Source organism: Ochotona princeps, chromosome 19 (genome assembly GCF_030435755.1).
Source record: "Ochotona princeps isolate mOchPri1 chromosome 19, mOchPri1.hap1, whole genome shotgun sequence".
Classification (NCBI taxonomy): Eukaryota; Metazoa; Chordata; class Mammalia; order Lagomorpha; family Ochotonidae; genus Ochotona; species Ochotona princeps.
The window spans coordinates 38,622,555-38,641,729 of record NC_080850.1 but is presented as its reverse complement, the minus strand read 5'-3'; the positions used below and the strand labels follow the sequence as shown (position 1 = coordinate 38,641,729).

Sequence of the window (19,175 nt, the reverse complement as noted above, 5' to 3'; positions counted from 1 at the left end):
TCAGATATACTGAGAGGAGGAGAGATAGAGAGGAAGTGGAGCTGCCAGGATTAGAACCAGCGGCCATATGGGATCAAGGCGAGGACCTTAGCCACTAGGCCATGCTGCCGAGCCCAAAGCTATTGTACTTTTGCTGAGTAATTCACATTGGACTAACTTGCCTCCCAAATTCCTTACTTCTGCTAGGTCTGATATTTACTATATATGGTGGAATAGAACAACACACACGTTTAACTTTTTCAAATAGTGAAATATATTATTTTTTAAAAGTTAGCTATAGGGAGTGGACATTTGCAGTTAAGACACCCTTGTCTCATATCACAGTATCAGGATTTAATTTCCAGATCTTGCTCTTGAATTCAGTTTCCAGTAACGCAGTCTCTAGGAGGCAGTTACAAGTCAAGTCATTTGGTCTGTTCCATTCACATGGGAGACATGGAGTGTTCCAGATTCCTGGGTTCATTCTCAGCCCAGCCTTGGCTGTTGTGGGCATTTCTGAGCAGTGACTCAGCGGGTAAGAAGGCTCTGTCTGTCTATACCTTTCTTCTTCTCTTCCTGCCTCTCAAATAGATTCTTAAAAATTTTTAAAAAGAAAATATAGATTAATGAATTAATGTTCTTTAGTTTATTCTGGTTTTATTTCCTTAGCATTACACAAATTAATGGGTAGTAATTATGAGAAAGTAAAAGAACTGGCAATGATTAATGCCCAGAAAAAAAAAAGTTAAATGCAGAAAATTGTTTTTAAGAAATATTTCAAGGGTCCATGCGGTAGCCTAGTAGATAAAGTCCTCATCCTGTATGTGCCAGCATCCCATTTGGGCATCAGTTCGTGTCCTAGCAGCCCACTTCCCATCCAGCTCCCTGCTTGTGGCCTGGGAGAGCAGTCAAGGAAAGCCCAAGACCTTGGGACCCTGCACCCACATGGGAGACCTGGAAGAGGCTTTTGGCTCCTGGCTTCGAATTTGCTCAGCTCTGGCCATTACGATCGCTTGGGGAGTAAATCAGCGGATGGAAGAGCTTCCTCTCTGTCTCTCCTCCTCTGTTTATAACTGATTTTCCAATTAAAAAATAAAATAAATCTTTAAAAAAGAAATATTTCAAATAAGAAACATTGAGGCATGGAAATTAAGAAAAGATATGAATGAAAATGAAGGAAATATATGATGGATGTTTGGCATAATGTGTAGCAACATGTTACGTGTATAAGACTAACCACTCAGATTCAGTCAAATTCAGTAAATGATGACTTTCAGCGTTTTAATACATTTTTGTAAGAGTGTAATTATTTGCTACTTGACTTCTTTCTGAAGGAATTGTTTGCGTTGTCACCTTTTCAGTTAACAGTCTATGTTCAGGATAATGACAGACTGAATCGCCACCTGAAACACCTTTATGCATTTTGAACACTGTGGGTAGTATTTTCTCCCACGCAGCTCTACGTGCTCTGTATTGGGTACCAAAGCCCTTGTGATCGCTTTCCCTGAGCCCCCAGAGTGGATCCACTGGAACCACAAGAGTCCTAAATTAGGGAACTAAAAGGCAGCTCAGAGTCAGGGAGAACCTGGAAGAGGCTGCAGAGCTGACTTCAAAGGTGGAGGAAGGGGGAGCAAGCTAAAGAAAGCAGACACCCTCGAGTTACTGGAGAAGCCAAGACAAGAAGGCCTTGACTGTCAAAGGGTACCCATGCGTGAAGTCCAGCTCAGTGCTGATAGACTGACTGCTGGGTCTTTGCTTTTTGGGATCACCTTTCCCCCATATCCCTGCTTCCACCACCACAGCAGTGCCCCCTCCAGGGGAGCTTTTAATCCCAAGCGATCTGGTACCACTTGGGGAAAAGTCTGAATTTGTAATGATCAGATCTTGAGCTTTTTCAGGAAACCCTGAAGAAGATATTAAAAAACAAAGTATTAATCCCCATGGAGTCCATGTTCTTATTTAGCTTCCACGAGCTGTGCTTGTAATTCTGTTCAATTTCTACTGAATGCTCATCTTAGATAATTACTGAATGTTGAGTGCTGTGGGGGGAGTTACTAGGAATCTTCTTAGTTCAGGGATTGATTTTAGTCTTAGCTAAAACAGACAATGTTCTAACACACCCAAATGTATCTGAGGTAATAGTTAAATTGTTCTGTGCAGGACAATGAAGTAAATACTTTCAAGCTGACCTAGTGCTTGTAGGCTCATAGTGACAAAAACACAAAACATGTTTTCCCAACTGTCAGCCCCTATGATTTCTCAGTGCAGTTTTTGCATTTCTCTCTGGAATCATGGAGAAGGCCTAAGTCTCTGTCCCTTGAAAATACTTCATAAGGATGGTTTTTACTTTTTGTATTTACTGAAATGCTTTTGATTTATATGTAATACTTCTGAAATTTAGCTTCAAATAAATGCCATTGGCAAGGAAGACAGAATGTCTCATAAAACATAGAAATGGCAGGCATATCTTGATTTAACACTAATCACAGAATAATTTTTGAGTGAATCATTTATAGGTATAACCTAGGGTACTATAAAACACTATAATGAGGCTCACAGTGATGCATCTGCATTCCTGGAAATTAATGTCAACATTTTTTTTCAATAGAAACCAAAACTTCAGTAGGATTTATTGGCCTTCACACTTGCCAGAGTTGAACAGTATCAGTTGCATAAAGTCACATCATGAAACTCTGGGATGCAGGCTTCTTGTACATTGAGTGAACATGGGCCAAAAATGACAGGGTTTTGAATCCACGTGACCACAGAAATAGGCAGCAATACATGAATAAATAAATATATCCAAAAGTCACCTAGCCACACATACAATTCTCTGACTCTTTTGAAATTAGGAATGCATTATTTTCATGTTGGTTGAAGAACTGATGATGAAGAGTTACGACTCTTCAGGAGGTTTGTGATGGCGGCTGGCAGTTTATCGTTCCATTTTAGTGGGAGGTACTCTGAGTGCTTTTGGATCAAGGAACATGTGTTTCTTTAGAAATCATGTGTGTTATTCATTTGTTTGCTAAGTGAACAGAAATTGGCTGTGTGGAAGACTCTGAGTGCCCTTGATAATAAGCAGTGCATTTGTCATAGTTTTATCGTGTTGTTTAGTTACGGATGAAGTCCCTTGTTTCACATTATGTAAATCAAATAGTCATGTTGTGGCCTCATGCATCATGATATAATGTATTATATATTTAGAAAAATCACACACAAAAAATCCCTTTCTGTCTACATCTGAGTACACTTTACACTCAGTGATTCTTGGCCCCGTGGTGAAGATTTGATTTTATGTGGTTCTTTGATTTGCTTCATTACCATATTATTCAGTATCATCTGTTTTGGGTATTTCTGTCTCTGTTTGCTGGCAAAGACAATTGAAAAAAGAAAAACAAGAGAAGTGCTATCCATTGCTGAGAACAGTTCCCCATGCTTCTTTGTCACCGAATGGGGCCCACATCACAGAGGTGTGCTGTGCCCTCAGAGGAGCCTGTGTCCTCAGCACCACACCATTCCGCTAACCCAGTGCCTCCCAGCTGACAGGCCTACAGTGACTGTGCCCCCAGATCCAAGTGCCCAGGCTGCCCCTTGGACAGCTCCTGGGGGAACCGTTCAGTGTCAGGCATGCACACAGAGCCCCAGAATTCTACAGTGCTCGACCCTGTGTGGTATCCCTGTGAAGAATCTTCCTTTGCAGAGAAATGTTCAATGTGTTTTCAAAACATTGGTCTGAAAATTTCCAGTACTCTTTATTAATGCTTAGTTTCAAACCTTGGATATATTAATGCCACCAGAAAGAAAGTTTACTTGGATCACATGTCATTAGGTTGAAGCCAGAGAGGCCAACTTTGCAGAAGATGAGCGAAGGAAGTTCTTTTTTTTTTTAATTTATTTATTTGTATTGGAAAATCAGAGAGGAGGAAAGACAGAGAGGATGATCTTCCATCTGCTGATTCACTCCCCAAGTGACCACAACGGCCAGAGCTGAGCAGATCCAAAGCCAGGAGTCAGGAACTTCTTTTGGGTCTCCCATGTGTGTACAAGGTCCCAAGGCTTTGGGCCGTGCTTGACTGCTTTCCCAGGCCACAAGCGGGAAGCTGGATGGGAAGCTGGGCTGCTGGGATTAGGACCGGTAACTGCAAGGGATCCTGGTGTGTTCAAGGCAAGGACCTAGCCACTAGGCTACTGCACTGGACCCTAGTTCCTTGTTCTTAACATACCAGTCACTTTACATCGAGCAGAAAAGTAGCTTTCTGTCTTTGATGGGAAGGCTCTGGCTTCATGTATTGTGATTGAAGGGGTTGCCAACCATTAGCTACCTTGTAAGAATGTAAAGATATAATAGCCAGGGTTGTTATGTTTTACTGGATAAAATTTCAATTTCTGTCATTTTTGTGGCGTTTTCCTTCTAGTTTTGGAACATGCTTTCAGGAAGAATTTTTTTTTCCACAATAGGCATAGATATTCAGGTTCCTAGTGGTGCGGTATAACCTCATTACCTAGTTCATCAACATTTCTTTGTGTCTTTGTCATTTACCTTGAGCTAACAAAATGAATCCACTTTGTACAATTTATTCAGTTAGAACAGTAGACTTGTAAAATGTGTGCAGTTAATATGGAGAGGATTTCCATGTGTATGGAAAATTACATATTGAGCGGCATCAGCTGACTTTCAGTTGTCCGGATTGGATGAATTACTTCATTGATTCATCAGGAAAACAGCATGGTATATTTGAAAAAAAAAATTTTAAGTGTACAAATTAATGGAAACATGTTATACTGTGTCTGTTATTTGGAAATGCACAGTGAGCAGGAGATAGTTCACTGGGCAATCCTTGGACATGCTGGGTTTTGGGGCTGCCCCAATTCCTTGCAGGAAAAGAGGACCTCTGTGGTGGCCCAGAGGCTCTTGTGGACAGAGGCATCTCTAGAAGGTAATTAAAGCAAGCGACAGTGGGAGAAGGCAGGACCACTGAAACACAAAATCCAAGTATCTGAAGGGTGGTACTAATTAAAGAGAAAAGAAGGGGAAGCTGTCCTATGCTACATTGTTGTCAGAAAACAAAGAAATCCTGTAAAATTCAAAACCAAGCAGGACTTCAGTTTTGAAACAGTATTTATGAGCTGTGACATACTTCTAGATTATAGCAGATAGAAATGTATAAGATTTAAATAATATTTGGTTTCATTAAAAATTAGTTGATGTTAGTTTTATTAAATCCTTAAGGATAAAAAATGGGTCTATCTAATCACATGGCTGTCAATGAGTCATCTAAGATCTGCTGTTTTGTGCCTAGCAATGTATCCCCGCTCTGATTTCCTATTTTTCTCCCTAGGAAAGATTTCTGTGTCCACAAAGATGAACCATGTGATACTGTTGGTGAGTGTACCTAAATGTCTACACTTTGGGAGTTCTTGGAACCTTGTACTTAAATATAAGATAGTATTTGAGTGAGCTGGTTTTAATGGATAGTTTTAGAATGTCAGAGATACATATTTCTTAGCCGCTGTGTTCCTTTTTTTCAATACCTTTTCCATTAATAAAATAATTGAATGTTGTATGCAAGCCACATTTTGGAGATTATTTAAAAATTATGTTTTCAGCCTTGCACTGATTGTTTATTATTTTCCCAGTGATACATACATATGTTCAAGTTACAAATGCTTAAAGTCCTTTGCGGATTGTGTCAAAAGAGAATTCTATTCCATTATCTGACTTGTGAGGATTTTTCGTATACAAAGTCACACATTTCCCGCCTGTATGGGAAAGCAGGATGGAGTTCCTGTCTGATGGCTTTGGCCTGGCACAGATGTAGCTGCTGTGGTCGTGTGGAGAGTGAATGGGTAAATCTCTGTCTCTCTTTGTCTCTCTGTGTTGATCACTCCGCCTTGAAATGAAATGAAAGGAACGGCAGAAAATGAGGGGATTGTAATCATCTCTTTTACAAGAGGAAGTGTTGGCAAAAATGCTGACTTTAAAAAACAAAGCAACCACAGAATTTAACAGACTGCTTAGCAGTTATCTCAATTGTAATGAAACTGAAGAAGTTTAGAAGTTCATATTGTTAAAATGAGTATAGAGTTTTAAGTCTACCCACACGACACAAGTGTTTGTGATTTTTGTCAGCTGTTTTCTTGTCAATGTGTACTTTCTCTTTTATCTGTAAGTAAGGTGAAGTCAGCACATTTCAACTTGCACATTGTTATGAAAATATTGAAAGAAGGAAAAGAAAGGAAAAAAGTGGAGGGTTATGTTTATTATTTTGGATAATTTGGATTTGAGGTAACCTGATAACTAGTCCCATTCTGTAGGTATAGTGAGAGGGGAAGTACAGCAATTAATCATTATAATTGCACAATCAATGAGGCTTATACAAAGAAGGAATGCATGTCTTTTGAAAGCATCGGTCTGAGATATATGGTGTGCATTGTAATGCAGAGGATTCCTTCCAGACTGTCCCTTTCAATATCCTCAGCATGTTTTATTATCAGTATTCTTTTAAGGATAAAGAAAGCTTTGAAACAGAACCAGTGACTCATAGACTTTAAAGTCAGACATCATCTATGTGTATAAGACTGTTATTTATTGTCTAAATAACGTGGTCATGCTGTTTAATGTCTCAAAAACTTGAATTTCTTATCTTTAAATGGGTTGTGTTGTCCGTTTCACAGATATTGTGAAACTGTGACAACTGCAAGGCAGCTAGCTGTAACTTAGGGCTTAGAGCTGGGCACGTCACCTTTCCCTGTGTTGTCCCCTGTTGACAGGTTGCTGATTTGCCTAGCACACTGTTACCAAGTAGTAAATGCTGGTCTCTGGCATCTGTTATTCCAAACATGAGGAAAGTCGCTTCTCCTTGTAACATGATACTTCACATAATACACAAAAATACAGCTATAAAATGATCCTAGAAAAAAATACCTGGGAATGAAATTCTAGAGTAAAATTGTAAGCGACAAATAGTGACTTGGAAACAGAACCCTTTTATTTACCAGTACTATGATTTCCAAACACCAGGATATTTTGCTAATTTGACGAGTCCAAAAATATGTACATTTTCAGTTAGTTGTATTATGTCAATGTTATAGGATATTAGAAATAGGTATCTCAGCTGATAAGTTCACTTTATTTATTAAGCTCATTTTAAAGGCTTCTGAGAGGATAAAAGTCAAAATTGTTTTTCTGTCATTGATTCAATTGTATAATTTTTAATGTTTCAGCAATTGAGGTTCATTTTAGAATCAACGTGTTATGAAAACTGTGTCTTAGTTGCCCATTTTTTTAAAAAACAAAATTAACATTGAATGGATATTATGCTTCACTGAAATTTCAGAAGTTCAGTGTGTAAGAGTGTTGGCATTGCTGGTGAATTTGGCCTTAATTTCTATGTGTGCAGAAAATATGTGGTCCCAGAAAATATACTCAGAGTAATCCCTGGGAACTGATTATGTTACGTAGAGAAGCAAACAGGAAGGAAGGTTGTAAATGGGATCAAAGCTGCCAATCAACATACTGTTAGAGAGTAAGATGATTCTGGGCTCTCCTGGATTTTACAACTGGAAGAAGTAGGGCAGAGGAATTCTGAGTAAGGGAGATTGGATTACTAAACAAAGAGATGCTGTGTTACTGAGCCTTTCATTCTTATAATGCAATACCTTAGATAAGCTACTTTTCAAATGAAGAATACTTTATTTGGCTCATTTCTGGTTGTTCACAGTCAAGACTGTGAGGGTCCCAGGGGTTCTGCCATGATGAAGGTATTCTTGCTGGTAGAGTATCCGGGTGGCACACAGCATCCCACCGCAGGAGGTAGGGAGTATGTGTGCGTGTCTATCTGTGGCTGTCTCTGCTCTCACTCTCCCTATAAGACCATCAGAACAGAATCATAGGAGTTGCAATCTAGTAACTTACTACAGTAGAATCACTTCAAAAAAGGCCCCACCTCCAAACACCATTGTTTGATTAAATTTTTATCCTCTTAATATCATTAACCTAAGACTTTCTGGTTTAAATTCCTGCAAGAGTTTGGAGGTCAAATCATAGTTAAATGATAACACTTAGGATGTCAGAAGGCCCTGACTTGTCATTATAGGATTTAGAGGAAGGAGGAAGGGACCACAAAGACTTTGAGTTGTTTTAAAAAGTGAAGAAAGGCAAAGAAACAGAGTCTCCCCAACACCTCCAGAAGTAAACCTAGACAGCCCTGCCCACACCTTGACTTTTTGGCAGTGAGGTCTGTGTCAAGCTGCTAACCCACTGAACCACAAGGAACACACTGAGATGCTTTTAGTCCGAAGTTTGTAATTTTTCCCAAACATCGGCTCTAGTAAATCAACAGTTCCTCATAAATAACCACCCAGTCCCCTCACTTATTGAGAAAAAATAAACAGTGATGCTCTCAGAGGGCTAGAGGTATTGTCAGAAGTTCTGGTTCTATGGGTAGTGTTGAGAACTAGCGAAGAGGTTGAGATTAGATAAAATTACTCATCAGTAACATGATACATACAGAAAAAGTATAGCAAGCTCAGGTCATGCTAGCAAATGCAGTTAATGATAGCAGATCATTTTTAGTTGAGAAACTAGACCAAACAAATAAAATGTCTAACCCATCACGTAAAACTGAAAGAAATTAAATCAGGTAGTTAAAATCTTTCCAAGAAAATATTAGGCTCTGATAAAGATACAGAAGAAAACTTTTAAAATTCTAAAACTTAGATTATTCCAGTTTTACATAAAATATTTTCTGGTTTAGAGAAAAGAAATAAGGAAAATTAAAACCTTACAAATTTCTTGTCAGATGCTAAAAGGACATGAAACAAAAATAAAAGCCAAATATTGGCAGATATTATCTCACAAATATTTGGTTATTGTCCACATAGGAGTATTTTTTTCTAGATTTATTCCAGAAATGAAAGGATAGTTTAGTGTTAGAAAAATCTTAAAATGTAACTATGTTTTCCAATTAAAGATAAAAACCATATTATCATTTTCTTTTTATAAAAGAAAATGCATGTCATACAATTCAAAACATATTTATGATTTGAAAAAAAACTCTTGGCAACATAGAAAATAACCAGTGAAAGTCATTTATTAAAAAATCTTTTTTAAAAAAAGAAGTGAAGCACTAAAACCATTTCTTCCCAAATCAAAACCAGTGAGTTGATTCTATTATCACATCTATTCAGTAATGTGCTGGAAATGCTAGACCTTTTGATCAAATGAATAATATGATTATCTACACACAGAAAAACATCAGAGAGCATGGAATTATTCAAGGATGTGAAGTGGATCATTTAGCGAGATGACTATAAATATAATATGCCATAATCAATTGCATTGTATGTATCAATAATAGGCATTGAATGTCTAATTAAAGTTCTATGTAATATATGGGCAAATAAAATGCTTTTAAATATATCCTGGTAAATATGTAAGATGCATGTAGAATATTACGGATAATTGCAATTCAACAAAGAATACCTAGCTCAAGGAGGGAAAAACTCTAATCACAATAAATGTGACACAAATGTAGATTTCTCTCAAGCTGATCTATAAATTAAGTGCATTTCATTAAAATAAGAGAACTGAACAGGATGTGGGACAGACTGGACCAGTCTGCTGCACGTACTGGCAAGCATGGGAACCAGGGCTGGGAGTCAGCTTAGCGGGGGTTTTGGGGGAGTTGTTCTGACTAGACTGCAGTTCCCAATGGTGTACATGAGGGCCAAGTATGTGGTGGGGCAAGTTTGGACTGTGCCACAGCATCCATTGATTTATATGAGAGACATGGCTAGAGACAGAACTGATCCGTCAATTCCAACTACCAGTATGTGCATAGGTAGATGTGGGTGATGACTGAGCCAGACCCTGTACTGGCAAGTACACACAAGAATCATGTCTGGGATCACTTCAAATGAGATTTCTTTTGGGGTCTCCCCCAGCTGAACCAGTGGACTCAGAAACTGAACCGCTGGACTCAGAACTCCAGCCATGGGGAGAATCACAGAATCTGTGGTCTGACTGTAGAGTGCATGTGTCAGAAATAGGCCTCTTCAGTGGATGGCATACCCAGTGCACGTGGAGAATTTGGCAGTCCATTGGAGCCTGCAGAGGACATCTGGTACCACAGCAGAGGAAGGAGGGCAGAACAAATTGGACAACTACCCCAGCCATGCATTGACAGCAAATATCTGAGTGAACGGAAACTCTAAGGTGGACTATGTCAGCCAATGGACCTTGAAAAAATTACCTCCTCCTTTGATCGATGAGATTGACAGCATTTGAAAACTATCAAAACAATTTGAGCAGAACGCTCAGAGCATACTCCACATCAGGGACCCTGGGATGACATCTGGAGGCTGTTCCTCATCCCTGGGTGCTGAGGTGGTTGGGAGGCTTCTCCCCCTATTTCCACTTTCCCCCAGATACAGAAGAAAAAGAAAATTTGGAAACAAAGGTCTTACCCACTTTCCTCTAATCCTTTACTCTTCCCACCCTAATCAACCATGTAAACATCATCAAAAATAATATTAAAGAAAAATTCCAACAATTTGGAAGAGGCTGGATATGCTGATTCCAAATGTTATATGCAAAGGAACACAACCTGAAGATTTGTCAAAGCCACTGGAGAAAAGCGTGGCGAGGAAACCCGTTCATGGGCTACCAAGACCTAATATGTGGTACACAAGAACATGCAACTGAGCAGCTCTGAGAAACTGAAATATAAGATACATTGCTTGTTAAGGCACTGTTCAAAAACAATGCTTAAATATTCAAATGGGAAATAAATTTAAATTAATCTCATCTGGCTTAAATTTGTGAAAACAGAAGAAAATATAGAACTACATTTTTAATATTTGAGGTAAACATTTAAAGAGAACACAAAATGCTAGTTATAAAGGAAATGTTTGATTAATTCAACTGTATTATCACTTAAATTATCTGCATGTCAAGATACAATAAATGTGGAAAAATAAAGGCAAGCTTCTATGAGGCGTAAGATACCTGACTTCACAGATTTTAGGGTACCTTCAAGTTGTCATTGACTTCACGTCACCATTATTTTGTGTATCAGTAAAGACAAAATATACAGTGTGATAAACTTTAGTTCTGGCATATTATTGAATTAACACATTCCATTGTGAAATAGTGTGAATCAGAGTTAGTCGTAGGTAGTATTTATAGCACACATAATCAGTGAAGTATTAGAACTCAGAGTATAAAAACAGCTCCTATACATCAGTAAGTAAAAAGCAAACAACTAGATACACTAAAAAAAAAAGTAGCAATAGACACAAATAGCCATTTTTAGAAGATGATAGGTTAAGGATAAATGTGCAAAAAATGGAAAGCCAACTTCCTTAGTAATAAGGAGAGTGAACATTGATGTCACAAGATTTCTAACCATGAAATTGATAAAATTAAAAGCCTGATATTACTAATGAGGGCAGATTTGTGTATCCAGGGCAGCATTTCAGCAGGAACTTGAATTTTTCTAACCAAACTTTTGGCAGTTCTCATTAAAATTGGTCTATATGAATTACCTGTGATCACTCCAGTCTTAGGCAAGTGCTCAAGAGACTTCTACAGATACTAAATACATTTAGTAGAACATTAGTAGCCCTCAAGCCAGAGTAAAGTAGTTGCTCAATATTATATATATCCCTATGATACATATATATGCATGTATACTATCTGTGTATACACATCTCAGAGATACATTATAACCATATATGTATGCTTAAATACATATGAGTGTATACATTAATATTAGACAACTATCAATATTGTTAGAAAAGTCTAATAAACGGGAAGTTGTCTAGGTAAAAGTTTTCTAATATTCTAGGTTTGTCTTGCAAGTCAGTATTTATGCTTAGCAATTTTTTAATGTAATAAGTTGGTTTTTGTAAGAGAGTCATTTGTTCAAGTTTCCAAGTCTAATGACCAATGTTTGTCAGTCAGCAACTCGTTCATAAAGAGCACAGTGAGGAGGCAAGTGTTTTGGTTAGCAGGAAGGACGCTGGTGGGAACACCCACAAGCAGTGTTGGATGTCTGAGTAATATTCTGCCTCTGCTCAGGATTCCAGACATGGTATGTGTTTGTGTATGTGTGTAGGTGAGTGTTTGCATTTCATGAAAATTTTAAAGAACTTCAATGCATAGAAGGTTTGTAGATACTTAGAGCTGGCCAAGGAACTTGTTGGTCAATACAAGTTTCCAGTTCCAGCTAATTGTCCTCATACAAGTTGGGAAGACTTTATCCCCTTGGCCACTAACTTTCTAACTTGATGAAGCCCTCACCCTCGAGGCGTTCTGCAGCTAAGACTTATATGCTCCAGTATTTTAACAAATGTTCTTTTCCCGTCTGTACTAGTTGAAATGAAATAGTTTATTATTATTTATGTTTCAGAATATGCTGATTTTATGCACTTAACAAATCATCAAACAGGCACACAGGCCACCAAGGAAGCAAGGATAGGAAATAAATCTATGCAGGCATTAAATACATTAAATGACACTTTTAATTGAATACATTATGTGTGACAATTTCCAGACACTTCCCTCTCCAAACACCAACACATTCTCTAACCCACATTTAAGAAGTCACTGTTTTTATTGGGTGAGAAGAAGAGATTAAATCAGTTTTTAAGGGAGCTTAATTTAATTTTCATTCATCAGCAATATAGTGTTTTCTCTTGCTCTGTGGCACCTAAGGCATAAAGACTGGTAAAGACTGGGAATACTTAAAGAAATAACTGAATTTGTCTTTCTACCGCAGTCCTTTTTTTGTACTTAAAAAGTTTTTATTTCTGCATAATGTTTTGCATTTCACCATCTTCTGCCCCAAGGAAATAATAAGGTTGAACTTTTTTTTTTATAAATCTTCCTTAGTGAATTAGCATAATTAAGCTATTCAGTGGAGTTCAATTTCATTTATTCTGGTTTTCAAATGACAGTGTCAAGGTCTGTGGTGAATCTGAAAATGCTGCTGGGGCCCTCTGCTCTTACTGAGGCATATTCTTTAATCAAAGCATGTATGATCCATAAAGGTGTATAATTGTGCACAAATTAGAGTCAGTTTTGAAATACTCAGAGAATGCTTCTGTTTTGAAAGGCTGCATCCCCAAAGATGCAGAAAGATAGTGTTCAGTTTCATAAGTCAAGTTACATGTGACACATGTCTCCTGCTCCTGGTTAACCTAAGTGCTGCTCGAAGCAGTTTTTCAGATACACTGAAACTCCCTCAGCTAAGCCTCTGTGCATCTAACAGTGAGCCTGTTTCAGCATAGGCATGATAGTGACATCTGAGGACCAGTTTACAAGTTGACTTGCCGAGGCTTTTGCCATGAACCTAGTCTGGATGACACCTTGACTTGTACTTGTGAGAATCAGTCAAGGGCACACATTTCTAACCTGCAGAATGATTGAGTAATAAACGGCAGACAGTTCACTTTTCCACACCTGTGATTACTTGTTACGTAGCAGTGGAGAACTAACTCAAGCTATAGGATGGCTGTTTCACACCTGTCACGTCATTGTGGATACGTGTGCATGTGATCATCTGTGAAGTAACAGTACAAAGGAAGAAAATGATTAAGAATGTGTGAAGGGGGAATTTAAATAGGTTTCCACTGATCATACTTGATAGGACAATAGAGCAGACATTAAGATGTTAGAAGGACATAAAAGAATCCTGTGATTTTTGCAATGTCTTCACATTAAATATTTCTTTTATCTCATTAGTGCTTAGGTAAGGGATATTAAAGTTAAATTATTTGAATGCTAACCCAATGGCAGAAAAAAAGAAAGAAGAGGGGGTATACGGACTCTTAAAGCAGGAAAATTGAGAACAAGAAAAAGCTTTCTTGCAGAGTACAGTGCTTTGGATTTTTAAACATAATCTTCAGAGGTATTAAAATTTTTCTCTTTGCACTTTCCAGTAATTTTTTTAAAAGTACATGAATTTTCTTCTGCTCTTTCTACAATACAGTGGTAGCAACAAAGGGGATGGCCATAGTCACAGCAGAAAGAACCATAAATATATGAGATAATACTTCCTCTTATATCTGAAAATGTTTGATCCCAAGAGTGTGAAGTGAATACCACTGCTTTGTGCCTCATCCATCCTGTCGCAGTCTGGAGACATGCATATCATGTTGAAGTCATTTAATCCTACACTTCCTGGATGCAACACCAGAAAGAGAACCAAGAGAAGGCAGACTCACCGAGTTGATCACGGAAAGGGAGAAGTTGGGGGAAGCTGCTCTAAAAAGTTACTTATTCACTCTTCCACTCAACTTGAAGCTTTATTAGGGTAATACATATTACCCTAAAATTACTTTGAAAGTTGACCTGCATAGACCATCCCAGTAGGTCTCAGACTAGTCTATGTAGCAAAAATTTGAACAGTAACACCAAGTCTTGAAGAAATGATACAAAACTGAAAATGTAGTCAAAACCCACAGAAACCTTAGCAGTTTTTATAAAAGAATTGATACCACACTATATCAGCTACTCAGAAAGCCCCAAACAACAGAAACTAACTGATCCAGTGAAGAACAAGGCAAAGCACCTGGGGAAAAAACAAACAAACAAACAAACAAAGATTTTCAGAAGAGTAAGTGCAAACAAACAACAGATGCATTTTTAGTACTCAGTATCACTAAGCATCTGGAAATGCATGTTGGAACCACAGTGAGCTATCAACTGACTTGTGACAGAGTGGCTATTTTCAAGACAAAGAACAAAAAGTCCTGATGAGGAATTGAAAAGAAGGGGGATAGTTATACACTGATGGTGTAATGTAATTTAGCATAACCACTGTGAAAAACAATGTGGAGACTTCTTACAAATAAAGAAAAGAAAAGAAAAGAAAAGAAAAGAAAAGAAAAGAAAAGAAAAGAAAAGAAGGAAGGAACTATAGATGGACCTGCCCCTGCCCTATGACTAGGTAATCCCACTACTCGCTATATTTTTGAAAGGCATGTACTCATTGTATCAAAGAGCTGCTTTGCTATGTTTATAGCTGCGCTGTTCACAGCAGCCAAAATATGGTACTAACCAAAGTGTCTATTATCAGAATATTGGGTAGAGAAAGGGTAGAATACATATGCAATGAAATACTACTCAACTGTAAAATAGAGTGAAATCCTGTTAAGTGCCACAAAATAGGTGGAACCAGATGAGTTCACAGTGAACAAAATTAGCTAGACACAGGAAAACAAACACCATGGGTTGTTTCATGTATTTGAGAGTGAAAAAAAAATAGAAACTCAAGCTGCACACAGAATATTTATTGCTAGGAGGCCTGGGAAAGGTGAAAGCTATTTGGATTAGGGGACGACTACACTACTATTATGAGACGTTGAAAAAAAGGGATGTGAGGCATAGGGGATGTCTGTATTACTATCTCAAAATTATTATTTTATAAATTTAAAACTGTTCTGAAATAAAGTATTTAAATAAAATCACAGTCTTCATGGAAAAAAAGATGTTCTAAAGATACTAGAATAGTACGAGAAAGACTAATGTGTTTTTAAGATTTATTTTTTATTTGAAAGGGAGTTTATACAGAGAAGGAGAGACAGTGAGATTTTCTATCTGCTGGTTCACTCACCAAATGGCTGCAATACTAAAGCTGAGCCGATCCTAAACCAGGAGCCAGGAGCTTTTTCCGGATGTCCCACATAGGGGTAGGGGTCCAAGGACTTGGGCTGTCCTATGCTGTCTTCCCAGGCTTTTAGCAGGGGCTGGATAAGAGTGCAGCAGCGGAACATAAACCCACTGTACACAGAGGCTTAGCTTGTTACGCCTTGGCACCATCCCCTGAAAGCATATGTTATGAAGATTCTCCAACAAGTATGGGCTGAAATTCTCAAAATTAATGTAGGGAAAGTTTCAGAAAATAAACAGAAAAGCCTGAGGGGACTTCTGAAAATAAGAAAAGAGAAACAAAAATTGTTTTAAAAAAGTTTCTCTGGTTAATCTACTAGCAGAATGGAGAGGACAGAGAATCGAGTTTCTGAAGTTAAAAACAGATCAGAAGAAACTGCTCCATCAGGGCACAGAGGGGAACTCATATTGAGAAAACAGTTTGAACAGAGCTTAGGGAACCCAGTGGTAAAGATCAAACTTAGTCATTGTGGGTCCCAGGAGAGAAGAACTGTGATTGAAAGACTTCTTAAAAGTGGCAAAATGTTGAAAACATCAAATTCAAGGAGCTGAGCAAACTCCAAACAAGAAATTCACAGCCAAGAGAGATCAAACATAAAAGAAGTGCAACAGCCAGATTATAATCATGCTATTGCGAGTCAAGAACAAATTAAAGATGACATTGAAAAACCATGTTGTCTACAGGAAACAGTCATTCTAATGGTGACAGGTTTCTCATGATAAATCATGAAATCTGAAGAAAAAAGCACACGTTCCATGGCATCAAAAGCACGCACTGCCAATGCATAACTGTTCAGTTCTCAGAAACACCATTCAGAAGTGAAGGTAAAGCCAATAGGAGATGAAGGAAAACCAAGACAGTCATACCACAATTGCTGCTTTATTTCTTTTTAAAGATTCATTTTTTTTTTATTGGAAAGGCATTTTTATAGGGAGAAGGAGAGACAGAAAGACCTTCCATCCACTGATTTACTCCCCAAATGGAAGCAATGGCTGGAGCTGAGCCAATCTGATAGTAGGAGCAAGGAAATTCCTCCAGGTCCAGTATGGGGGTGCAGAGTCCCAAGGCACTGGACCATCCTCTACTGCTTTCCCAAGCCACTAGCAGGGAGCTGGATCTGAAGTGGAGTAGTTGGGACACAGACACGTGGCCACATGAGATGCCGGCAATTGAAGGTGGAGCATTAACCAACTGAGCCATCATACCAGCCCTAACAATTGCTGCTTTAAAAGCATTGGGGGCCCGGCGGCGTGGCCTAGAGGCTAAAATCCTAGCCTTGAAAGCCCCAGGATCCCATATGGGCGCCGGTTCTAATCCCGGCAGCTCCACTTCCCATCCAGCTCCCTGCTTGTGGCCTGGGAAAGCAGTCGAGGACGGCCCAATGCTTTGGGACCCTGCACCCGCATGGGAGACCTGGAAGAGGTTCCTGGTTCCTGGCTTCGGATCGGCGCAGCACCGACCATTGCGGCTCACTTGGGGAGTGAAACATCGGATGGAAGATCTTCCTCTCTGTCTCTCCTCCTCTCTATATATCCGGCTTTCCAATAATAAATCTTTAAAAAAAAAAAAAAGCATTGGAAAGGTAGTTTCCTGTTGTTGATGTTTTAGTTAGTTAGTTAGTTAGAGATAAATCTTCTATCTGATGGTTCACTCCCCAGTTGGTCATAACTGCCAGGGCTGGGTTTGGCTGAAGCCAGGAGCTTGGTAACTCCTTGCAGGTTTCCTACTTGAGTAGCAAGGATCTAAACAATTGTTTCATCTTCTGCTGCCTTCCTAGCTGGGAGCTGGATCACAAGTGAAGCAGCCAAAACATGAACTTGGGAAGTGGGAGTTGGACAAACATGGCAGAAAACAACACATTGGGAGATTGTAGGTGACACTGCAGGAGAGGGAAATGTATAGTATTCAATATTTTATTAGGAAAGAGGAAAATTTTTAAATTAATAATCTGTTTCCACCTGAAGAAAGTTAAGAGCAAAATAAGCTCATTTATATTAAGAGGCAGAAATAATAACAATAAGAGCAAAAACCAATAAATGAAAACAGAGAAATTGAGCCATTGTGGGAGCACAGTTAATTAAGATGCCTCCTGCAACGCCAGTGTCTTCCAGGGACACAGATTCTTGCTGCCATAATCCTGATCTGGCTTTCTGCTAACCCACCTAGAAAAGCAAATGAAATCGGCTCAAGTACTTGGACCCCTTCACCTACTTGGGAGACCCGGATGGAGTTCCATTGTTGTGACTTTGGTCTGGCATATCCCTGGCCATTACGGCGATTTAAGGAGTAAATCAGTGGATGGACGATCTCTTTCCCTCTCATCATCTCTCTGTAACTCTACTGGTCAAATTAAAAAGTAAATTTTAAAGAAAGGAAACAGAAAAATGGTAGAGGACATAAACGGAAACTGATTTGGAGGATTCTAAATAATGTTTAAACTTCTGGAACGGTTTAAAAGGAAAAGTAAAAAATAGAAACAGTTAACCTAGACCAGCAATGAAAGCAGCAATACCTCACTACAGTCCCCCAGACACTGGAAGAATCACTAAGGATTTAGCTACGACAACTCAGATGAGGTGGAACAATATGCATAAACGAAGCAACCAAACGCTCTCAAAATCAAACAGATAACCCAAGCAATCATATGCATACGTTAAAGAGCTTAAATTTGTAGTTTAAAACCATCCAAAAACCAAATCTTGAGCACAATGAAATTTCATTGATAAATGCAAGAAAAATAAAATTGAAATATTTTCATTAGCTAATTTAAAGAAGAAAAAGTGCTGATGGTATATTTTCTCTTCGACAAAACACAATGGCAGGAATATTTTTGCTTCTGGTTCTTAGATCAAAATTACCCTGATTTTGAAACTAAACCAAGAGGTACAAGAAACAAAAACTATGACTAATAATTCTCATATGTATACACAAATATTAGCATAATTTCAACTCCACAAATTGAAATCTGCAAAATATAAAAATAAAACAGGACCAAGTGTGGATTATTTTAGAAAAATGAAGCAGGCTCAGTGCTTGAAAATCAATTCATAGAAACACATTAAAAGTCTAAAGATGAAAATACACATATCAATGATGCATAAAATGAATGTGACAGAATTCGTCATCTGCTGTGATCAAAACTGTGATAAAACTTTTGAGTGGGAAACAACTATTAGTATAACCTGATAAAGAGCATGCAGACCCACAGGAAGAATGTTCACATTGCATTTAATTTCCTATTTATACTGGAGCAGGGCAAGTTGGTCCCCTCAATTCATGCTGAGAGTTCCAGTCACACAGTAGGTAGAGATGTAAGAAAAAAATACAAGTATCCTTTACAGAAAAAGTGACTGTTCGCAGATAAAATGACAAGGGATATATAAACAATTTCTAAAGTAAAGTGAACTCAATAAGGTCACAGAATACTAGGGAAACAAAGTTGAGCAATTAGAAATCAAAAATTTAAAATCTGTGTATGTGCATGTGTGTGTATTCTAAAGTCCTATTCAAGCATAG

At 38.3% G+C, this 19,175-nt stretch overlaps 1 protein-coding gene across 1 annotated transcript in view; it reads left to right on the top strand.

Annotated features, from left to right (window-relative positions):
• Positions 1-19,175, top strand: part of ADAMTS19 (ADAM metallopeptidase with thrombospondin type 1 motif 19) — a 182,602-nt gene that overhangs the window by 51,143 nt on the left and 112,284 nt on the right. Inside the window, exon 7 of the mRNA XM_058677493.1 lies at positions 5,322-5,365. Coding sequence (XP_058533476.1) covers positions 5,322-5,365 — 44 coding nt within the window. The remainder of the gene's footprint in view (positions 1-5,321; positions 5,366-19,175) is intronic.